Source organism: Onthophagus taurus, chromosome 7 (assembly GCF_036711975.1).
Source record: "Onthophagus taurus isolate NC chromosome 7, IU_Otau_3.0, whole genome shotgun sequence".
NCBI lineage: Eukaryota > Metazoa > Arthropoda > Insecta > Coleoptera > Scarabaeidae > Onthophagus > Onthophagus taurus.
In genome coordinates this window covers 27129271-27140550 of record NC_091972.1, presented here as the reverse complement: position 1 = coordinate 27140550, position 11280 = coordinate 27129271, and the positions used below count along the sequence as shown (strand labels likewise).

Here is an 11280-nt window from a genome sequence, read left to right as displayed (position 1 = left end):
TCCTCTCCAGTTTAAGAGACACTTGTTCAAAATTAAAACCAGTGAATACGTCTTTTCACTCTATTCAAAAACGTTTTATTCATAAAGACTTGCACAAATCAAATTTCGTTTTCATTAGAATTGAAGGTTTGAAACCGTCGTTATCTCCGTGATACGAAAGACCTTTCAAAGTTCTCAACCAAATATTTCGTAATTCAGAAAGGCAATGATAAAATTATTGTTAATATCGATCGCCTTAAGCCCGCGGTTATCTTTAATGAAAGTATTAAATTTAATAATTCGGAAATAGATAAACATGTGTCATCCCCGAATAGAAAAGTACATTTTAACATATAATCGTTATTTTTTATTACTACAACATATTACTTTCTTAAGTTGTACCATTGTTTTCTCTTCCTCTTCTTATTAATTTCTTTTTCACGGAAGGGGGAGTATTGTAGTGTGCCATGCACCACAAAAAGTGTGCCATGAAAAGTTGTTTTTAATAAAATTATTTGTTATATAATTTACAAAAAACAAAAAACAGATTAAAAAAATAAATTATCCATTAACAACCTAAAATGTGGTAGAATAAAAATAATTTTTAAAATTCAATAAAAATATTGTACATGATATTGTACATCCTCGTACAGTACCTATACAATGCTATAATGGATTATCTATGACGGAGATTTTAATTAGTGTTATTTGGAATGATTAATTATTTTTGATATTTATTATAAAGGAATAAGATGTAATCGTAATTAAAAAAGTTTCTATTAAAACAATCACTAAAAGAGATTATTTAAACTAATATTTTTGTAATGAAACAAATTTGTATGATTACTATTCTCAGACCTCAATAAATTGTTTTTTTGTTTCGCAATTATAAGTTATTGTATTTATCAGTCATTACCAAAACATTGATTCGTGGTTTACTCATTTAATCCCTTTTATATCTAAAACCTTTAAGAACACTAATAAGATATTTTCTATTCTTAGTTATTATTTAAAAAAATTTATATTTGACTTTATAAATACTTTAATAATAAATACGATATTACAATATATTATTCAAGATCTAATTCTTTAATACTTTCACTAAGATGATTTATTAATCTTTCTTTATATTTCCATAAACTTTCATCCAAAACCAAATTTTCCATTTCTTCACATTCATTTAATATTTCCAGACAACTTTCTTTGTAAGAAAATAATCTTGCTAAATTTGTATCAATTTGCACTCCGTCACATCTACCATTTTTACTAAAACACTTCAAGGGAAATTTATTATAAGCAACCAATACATCTCGAGTACTCTGGAAGGATTTTCCAGATAATCCAAGTACATCCTTTAATCGATAAATGCTTTTTAATTTCTTCATATAATTTGGAACACCATCGATACTTTTATTATTTCCGAAGAAATAAACTTCTTTGGTGTAATAATAAGAGGAATTATCCAATGTAGATGCTAATAAACTGATCCAATCACTGTTGTTTGGTATTATAAGTTCGTTTATATCGAGGAATAAAATATAATCGTGGTTATAAATGTTTTTATAAAAACAATCATTGTAATAAATCATTTCAACTAATTCTTTTACTCCTGGATATTTTTCTAAGTAAATATTTTGTAAGTATTTGTGATTAGGATATTTTCCAGGTAAAGAAGATTCAATGACCTCGACAAATCCTTTTTTCTCGTAATAATTTAATAATCTTGAAATGTTTTGGTGCGTTTCTAAATTATAAATATAAATATTTGATCCTCCTAATAATTTAATTAGTTCTATCCATTCCAATAGTTTTATCGAATATTCATCAACCAAATTGAAGCCATTAAAACAAACACCAATTTTTGTTTTCTTTTCTAAACCATAATCATAATTAACGTATAAGTTATTACTGGGTGTTTCACAAATATCACTTCCAATTAGAGAAACTGAGTAAATAACTTCATTTTTAAACATTTCCGGGATAGCACAATTAATTAAAAATGGTTGGTATAAATCATTCGTTTGATGTCCCCATTCTTCACTCCAAAGATAAGTTTTCCATGTTAAATTTGTTTCTATTGCTTCATTTTCGGTCCACAACAAACACTTTGTTGGTATTTCAAAATTCAAAGCATTAGTCATTGTTAAAATTCGAACAACGGGACCATTTTTTGGACGAATATCTAAATAAGCTCCGAATAAATAAAATTCAACACCATTAAATATTGATTTTTGCCAATAAAAATTATTAAAGCTGATATCTTTTAATTTGGGAAAATTTTTACATTCTTTATTAACTTCGTTGGATTTTTCTGTTGAATTGACTTTGTAAAAGATCCATGGAAAATTCGAGAGATCTTTAAGTGTATTATTTTTGTTCGTTTTCGTCTTAAGAAAGTCATTAAATTCTTCATTCAATTCTAGATTAATATTTCGATTGATATCTTGTTCGTGGGGATGTTGAGAGTCTTGAATCACATTCTTTTGTGTTTGAGTAAATTTAATTACTATTATTATTAAACTTATTATTGAAACCACTATAAATAAACTTAACTTTATAAATCGTGTTGATATCATCTTCCCCTTTAAAAGTTACTAATTTTTTTTTATTGTACGCAACGTTTTAAATGAGATTTTAAGGGATATATTTGATAAGATAACATAAATATTTAAGGATTTTAGAAAATTTATTACGAAACTTTCTGAATAAATCGTATCTTGATTCGAAATTCTACATGTGACTCATTATTAATTCTTATTAGTACTTAAAACGTTTCTGTATTTAAACGATTTAACGTCTTTATTTTATTTTTTGTTTGTTATCAAATCTTCTCCAAAATATCTCGCCGATTAAGATAATATAACTATTTAAATAGCCAAAGAACAGCAATGTAGCTAAGGGGAGAAATTCGTTTAAACCAACAGAAGCTGCTAAATATTGTTCTTTAAAACAGGTTGGTTTTCTAGACATCCACTGTGATCTTAAACGATTTGTAATTGAAGTTTCATCTAGTCTTCTTATACTGAAATATGTTAATATACTACAATACGATGGAAAATTTATCAAATGAAAATGCAAGTATTTCTTTAATATTTTACTGGAATGATAGAAGGTTAAATCAAAAAATGGATATTTAGATAAATTTTATAAAATTGGTCTAAATCGAAGATTATCTTAAAGAATGACATTTATGGCACATGGTTCTAGTAATACATGTAGATGAAATTGTGCTAATGCTATCAGGCATGAAGAAATGATGTTATGAGGGAATTGGAAAAAAAGTGGCGTATTACTTCGCGGATTTTCATAATGTGTCGAAATTTAAGGGCAACCTGGTCCGTGGCATTGTAGACAAGGATCGGAGGACTATTATGGAGAAAGATTAACTTATCGATAAACTTGGAGAAAGATTTTTGTTTGAATTGGACTTGGTCAATAATATAGACATAGATTAAAAGTGAAGATCTGGTAGGCTGCCGATATTGAAACGGCCGAAGAATATATATTAGAAATAGAAAGCTGTAATATACAGAAGAATATTTTATAAACATCAAATACATCTTCAGGGCCAAATATCTCAGTACCGGATTCATTGTATGCCATCTGTTCATGCTGTACCAAGAGCACCATCAAGATTTCCGTTTACTCTACATTGAGAAAAATAATAGGACCGATTACCAATGTGTTCATTGGTAATTTGAACCCTATGATATGGTCGTACTATTCAGTTGAGATAGGAAAATTAATCCTTATAAGGAAAATTTACAATCAAGGAAGTAAATTTACAAGTAATTTATCAATTAATTTTACTCTATATACTATGTATTAGTTATTTATACTACAAGTGTGCTAGAAACATAATTATTGTACGAGTGTGGAGAATTGCACAACGAGGTCGTAGACAGGGTCGTGTAATCACACGAGTACTGTAATTATGCTCTAGCCCACGTGTGATATACAACATTTTATCTACGACTGCTAAAAATTACTTAAAAATCAATTTCTTTGAAAAGGTCTTAAAAAGCTTTTGACATTTATAAAAATATTTTGAAATGATTGTTGACAATTTTGAATTAATGTCAGTTTCAACAACATGTTTACTCATCTGGAATAAGTGTTTCGAAATGTAAAAACATAACAGTTAATTAAGACAAATAATTTTTGTCTTTTTGTACTTTTGATGTGTACAAAAAGAAAAATAGTTATTTGTATTATAAGTAAAGAAAGTATACTTTTTTCTTTACGAATCACGAATTTTCAATTTCAATTCAATTTAAATGAATTACCTACATTCTATAAGAAATTATTAAAAAGGTTACCCCACGAGCTCGAGAATCAAATTGTCGTTTCTGCCGTTTCGCTCACTACAGCAACCAAACAAAAACAATAAAGTAGTGATTCATCAGGAGTTCATCAGGAGATGTTATCAAAATCGTCACTAACATGTGGTGATTTACAGTTACAACATGGTTGCTATAAAGAAATGAGCTACTTTTCTTTACGATTTGTAATAAGGAAATATAGGCCATTTTCAGTGAGTGTCCGAAAAAGTTATTTGTCTTAATTATAAATGCTGATGAATATGGACAAAAAAAAAACCTAAATAACAATTAATGTTTATAATAAATAGTATTGCTTCTCTTTAAATAGGTAGCACTTTTTCTTTTCTATTGTTGCTCATTTCAATAAATTAAATTTTTTCTGATTGGGCTAAAAATGCGTTACGTAATGAAATCAGTGCGGTAATGAACTTCATTACGTAACTCAAATTAAAAAATAAATTAAAAAAATATAGACGGTCATATAATCAAACTGATAAAATAAAAATTAGTCGAATTATTTTGTCACATTTAAGACACTAACGTGGGTTCGATGAATCTGTTAATTTGTTGTTTGTTAATCAATTATAATTTGATCTACGTTCGTTTTACTTTATTTGGAGCCTCATATGATTCAAGTCCCTGTAACTTACAACTTTTATTTTATCATTTTGATTATATGACACGTAAATTTCACGTTTTTATTTTTATTTTTATTCATATTTTATGCTTATACTTACTTGTTGTTTCTTTAATTTTATATGGCGACATATTGTTGATTTTATTGTTAATTTATAGATACAGAAATTACGTTTTCAAGATCCTATATCAACTCCTGTTTCTATGTACTTTTTATAAAAGAAACTTTTGACGATAACTACTATTTAAATTAATTTCACGAATGAGATTATTTTCTCACGTTCCTCTTATTTTAGTTGTGCCTGAAGACGAGATCCAATTCTCGAAACATATGTAGCACCGATCACTTAAAATAAATTAATTTTCATCGTTTTCATTGAATTTTATTTTATACTTATACGGCTGGTTGAAATTGTATTCTGTCGGTATAAGGTCCGTTTTAATTTCACTCAGGTGATTTAGACAGGGGTCCTTGAGGGTCTCGAGGTGTCCTCTGAGGTTACCCTGCATCAACTTTAGTGAAGAAACTGTTTTCAGTGATAATGCACTTGAGGCAGCCTCCTTTTGTATATATAAATGGAGCGGTGTGAGGCCGAGTAGGGCTTCCAAAGCAGCCGTCGGACAGAATCTCATTACACCCGTTATGTTAAGACATGCTAACCGCTGGATTTGTGAGAGCTGTTGTTGTGAAAGGCCCAGTGAGCCATTCGTGATTTGAAACCCCAGTTCCTTCCTAGGAGCCTGCGGCAGATCTGGTTTGCCGTGATTGCCTTTTCCCTCACCTTATCTAAGTGTGAGTTCCAGTTTAGTTTACTGTCAAATATTACCCCTAACTTCTGTTTTGAGGTTAATAGTTCTGCTTTCAAATGAGGGTGCTTTTATTTGTAGCTTCCTTCTAAGAATGAAAGGGACTATTTCGATTTTATTGGAATTGATGCTGAGCCCATTGCTTCTACACCATGTACTGATGGGTAGTAGGGCTTTCTGTATTAGCTGAGTTATGATTGAACCATATTTACCTCGGATTGTGATTACCAGGTCATCAGCATACCCTAGAATCTTAAATCCGTTTTTAGTTAGGGTGTTCATCAAGTCATCAACTACCAGGCACTATAATAGAGGTGATAGCGCCTTATAGTCAGCGACTCGCCTCCCAGACTGGCTGTGATCTGCCTACTTTTTAACATAGCTATACACCACTTGATTGTCGACGGATGTATGTCTTTTACGTTTAGAGTCTTCTCTATGGATTCATATAAGATGTTATCCAACGCACCCTCTATATCTATGAAAGCACATAGGGCTATCTCTTTGGTTGCAATAATTGCCTCCTCTAAAGTGCTAGTTAAAGCATGGAGAGCGGTAATTGTTAATTTTGCTTTCTGGTAAGCATGTTGGCTAGGGTGGAGTGGGTTAGTGACAAGCACTCTATTCCTAAGGTATTGATCGGTTACCTTTTCCATTCCTTTGAGCAGAAATGAAGTTATGCTAATTGGTCTGTATGCCTTGGGGTCCGCGTTTGAACGCCTACCACCTTTAGGTATGAAGAACACCTTTACTTTCCTCCATAGAGTGGGTATATAGCTAAAGCTGTAGCTAGCTATATGTAGGGATATTATTACTGGGAGAAGGTCTTTTAAGCCTTTTTGCAGAAAAATAGGCAGAATTCCATCTCCTCCAGGCGATTTTAGGGGCTTAAAATTAGATAGAAGTACTAATGACTACTAATGGTATTGAAGGAGCGTTATTGAGAATTATTTAGGACACAGAATATTCATATGTAGAAAAAGAGTAGTCTATGTTAAAAATGACCCCAGAAGAACTCGATTGCGAGGCTGTAAATTTGATGATGTCAGCGCAATCAGCGATTTGATAAAACCAGTACTGTAACTTACAACCGCATCAAATTGTTGAAATAATTTGGAGAATATAGAATTCTAATCGATTCAGGACATTAAGAACCCGATATTGTTGTTGATGTGTTCAATATTGACAATATAGTTTTTGCGTCTCGCTTCACGAACATTTGTAAAGTAGATTTAGATACTGACGATGTTGATATTCTCAATTTGGGTAATAAATTTGCTGTTTCGTCCTTTATTAAACCCGTAGACTTTGCAATTAAACTAGAATCCCAAATGACTCACAACAAACATATTGATCAATTTTTTTCAGACAGCAGAGCCTTGATTGGGAACATTAACAATCCGCCTAAATGCGATGAACTAAAAATTGGAAATAGAGACCATTCCATACCATCCTTTCACAATTAATAATAATAATCTAACAATCACTCCTGCAGAGAAAGGGTGAGGTAATATATTAATATATTAACGTTATGCAAATATATTAGGGAAAATTCAAAACTTTTAAACAAATACAACAATAACTCCTGTAACTCAATTGAAATGCACCCCCTCGTACCCTGCCTAAAATGCCTTATTAAGACAAAAGCATCCGTCCAATCATAAATAAACATAGCTCAATTACATATTTCTCTACAACCACTTTCACAAACAATTTTAACGCACTGTAAAAAAATCCTCAGATCTAATCAACAAACTGAATAATTTTACTTTGAGTGACAAAAGTAGATTGATCTCCTTTGCCATAAAAAACCTCTATTCTATCTACTGTACCTATATCGAAAACCTTAAATATTATCAAAAAACTACTTATAAACTCACAGAAATCATTAACGAAAGTTTAGATCACGACATCATTTTTTACCAAACTTATTTAACTCGACGTTTTTAAAATATCTCAACTTCGTTTTCCTCTCCCCTTCTCTTCCTTCGAGCATGCATGATTTTAGCAGCACAGATTTATTCGGAAATATTTGCGGAGTATTTCCTACCTGATCGGAGAACATTTCAAAGGCTTGTGGATGGTCTTAGAGAAACTGGCTCCCTTAAACCTAAGAAGAGGACTGTGGTAGAAAAGCGTGCTACACACGAAATTAATCAAGTCCTGGTACTAAACCTTGTGGAAAACAATCCACAAGTAAATGTCGAGAGATAAGCCGTCAACGTGGAGTTACGAAGATGTCAGTTCAAAGAGTGTTGACCTCTATTCATAGAAATCAATCGATGGCACCAAGGAGGTAATGTGCAAAATTCGTTTAAACACCGGTTAGAAATGTGTATTTATCAAGGACATAATTTCGAACATGTTATTCAAATTAAAAAAACTTTTTGTTATTAATATTGTTGTTTAATTTTCTACAAATTAGGTAAAAATTTCAACAAAAAGATTTTATTAAAATGTTATATACATATTCTATCTTCTTCAAACTACTGGACCACTATTTGTGACCAACTGAAATATAATTTTGCCATTACATATCGAGAGCAGATCATCCTTACTATTTAATTTCGAAAGGATGATTTCAAAACTATAACACAAATCAAAACTACCAAAAATAATATCACGCAGAAGAATGGCGAATTATGAAAATATAGTAAAAGCAATTTCTTGCAACCCAGATCAACAAGATGTCGATCGGAATGATAACAACTTAATGTTGAATGGCAGCCATAGTCATCGGCGCAATGTCTTCAAAAGTGTTTTCGAGGACTTAAAAAAGACCTGGACCAATTAGAAACCATTCACTAATACACAACGGTTAGGACTACTGTTACTATTTTCATTGTCCAATCTAGTTAGACTTAGACTTAAATGTTATTATGCGTTTTTCCAACTTTTTTTTATAATTCAGCACAGATCGCTGTTGAAAATTCAATAAAATCAATAAACAAATTAGAATGAACAAATCAATTCAAAAATTACCGTATTTGCTCGAATTTAATCCGCACCTTTTTTATAAATTTTATGTGATCTAGAATCAAATGCAGAATATAATGTGTGGATTATATTCACAAGCTATTTTTTTTTTCACCACCATGCATTTCTAAAATCGAGATGCGGATTAGATTCGAGTGCAGATACGATTCGAGAAAATACGGTATATAAGGTTGCGGCTTGTGTCATGGATTTATTAAAACACTATTTGGAACTGTATATACCTAACTGGTCGTATTTTGTTTGGCGATGTATGTATTTAATGTGAAAAGATGGGTTTTACGGGAAATATGAGGAAGCAGCGTAATCATCAGTTACATCGACCTCTATGCAGGGGAAACAACTTTAGAAAACAAGTCCTGGAAAATAGTTATTGCTATGATACCCATCTTATAGGTTGTTATCTAGAAACACGGCAAACAACGGTTTCAGGTTTTCTTAATTTATTTGAACAGTCAGCACAGATGCTAAAATTTGCTATAGAATAAGAAAAGGATTACAAATAAGGAATAGCAACTCCTTTAGTTATTATTATCAATTTCTTTTCCAGAAAGGCTGAAATTTGTGATGGCGAAAATTAGAAGAAGGAAGAACAACATCAAAAAGAGATGTTTCAAGTACATTATTCACGGTCGTTAAAAGACATGAAGGGAGCAACAATAAAGCAGCAAAGCGCATCAAACTGAATCTCGAGCGTCACATAAAAAGATACAAAAGTATACCGGATTGGGAAAAACCGAGCGTTCATACAGAACGAATAATCATCATAAAATAGATTTTGACGACACTAAAATATTTGCCATGAACAGAGAGTGTTAAGAAGGTATAACCAATGATGCTATAAAAATATGCCATAGTAATAACATCAAAAAAGAGGATGAGATGGAACTCAGCCGAACCTTAACGAAGGATTTTCCCACTCTATGCAGATGAGAAAATTAGCGAATATATATAGTAATTAATTCATGATTTAGTTAATAATTAGTTACTACAATATATACAGGTTGATTCTCAACTTATACGCATAAACTTGGGGATTTATTCCTCATCACAAATAATGAGTAATAAGTGAAGAAAATATAATTACGAAGGCTTTCACGGCCGGAGTTAATTGAACTTTTAGTTCAATTAACTCCGGATATACACCAAGTTCCATATCTCCATTTGTCCTCCTGGTGACCAACACATCTAGGAAAGGTAGTTAATTTTAAAATGACATCAAAGCAAGTGTTCCAAGTTGTTTCCAATATTTTCTATACACAATTGAGCTTGCTGAATCCACGATGTCCCACTAGCGTGTTGGCGGATTGTCTCGGCAGCAGTTTGTATTTGATTTCGCAATCCTTGCTCAGTCATTAACTTCCTCGGTATTCACTTCCTGAGCTGCAATGTTAAATGCCCATGCTAACCACTGTATGCCAACCATAATTTACATTACATACCTACTTTATAATGTTTGCCCTGTTCTAATTCTTTTATCCTTACTTTGTCGAACGTTTTGGTTAGATCAACGAAGAGGAAGGCTGCCTAACGTTTTTTCGTCGGAGTTGTATCTGATTCTTTTTGATGCTCTCAACATTTTCCTCAAGATCGTGTGATCTGTACATGTCATTCTTCATCTCATTACTAAATTTCGCCATGCATCATTTATGTAGGCAACTCTTGCAATCAGAAGGACGTGAACAAACCTAAATGAACATTTTTTTGCAAAAGATGAAATAAGCAGATAATAAGAAGATAATAAGTGTTATCAGTTCTAAACAGATGAGAGAGTTTGGTGTTGCTTGTAAGCTGATTGGAAGCAAAAACTGTACGCTTTGGAGATGATATGATAGCGCAGCCCAAACCAGGGTATTGGCGGATTGTCTAGGCAGCAGTTTGTATCTGATTTCGCAATCCTTGCTCAATGTTAACTTCGGTGACGTACACTATGCTTTTTAAGTGACCCCAAAAATAAAAATTAAGAGGATTGAGGTCGGGCGATCGAGATGGCCAGGCCAATGGACTACCTCGACCTATCCATCCTCTGGGAAGCACCTTATCTAGTTGTCGCCACATATATCGGATATCTATGAAACTAAAAACGTTTTTAGTTTCTTTTTTTCTAAATCCTCAAGTTTATGCGTCGAAGAATTATCCTGTATAGTATTTACACTTCCAACATTACATAAATATGATGTAAGTGTTTCAATGGACTCATGACGTAACCTGGTAGATGTGATTATAGATTTATTTTTAATAACACCGACCGTGAAAGACTTCATAAAGATATTTTCTTATAATTGACATGGAATAAACGTGGATTATAATATGTATATTCTAAAGTTCTGAATATTTGTTCTATTTAAGAAATTCTTGGCATTCCTCAATAAATATCTTTCAAAATCCTGCCTAATATGAGTAAATTTATTTTAATATCCATTTATTTGCCATTCCATTAACTTGACAAAATAGGTTAGTCCTTTACTGCCTTGATAAATAAATATTATTTTAACGATTTCAATTATATAAAGCTATAACGTTAAACTTAAATGTCGAATAC

The 11280-nt window shown here is 31.6% G+C and overlaps 1 protein-coding gene across 1 annotated transcript; it reads right to left on the bottom strand.

Moving 5' to 3' along the window:
• Window positions 1-1049: 1049 nt before the first annotated feature.
• Window positions 1050-2555, bottom strand: LOC139430461 (uncharacterized). The gene has a single exon (XM_071197508.1). It carries the CDS (start codon window positions 2553-2555, stop codon window positions 1050-1052), a length of 1506 nt encoding a protein of 501 aa, XP_071053609.1.
• Window positions 2556-11280: the final 8725 nt, after the last annotated feature.

Coding starts and splice junctions, on each gene's coding strand:
- LOC139430461 (XM_071197508.1), bottom strand. CDS start 2,555: ATGATATCAACACGATTTATAAAGTTAAGTTTATTTATAGTGGTTTCA.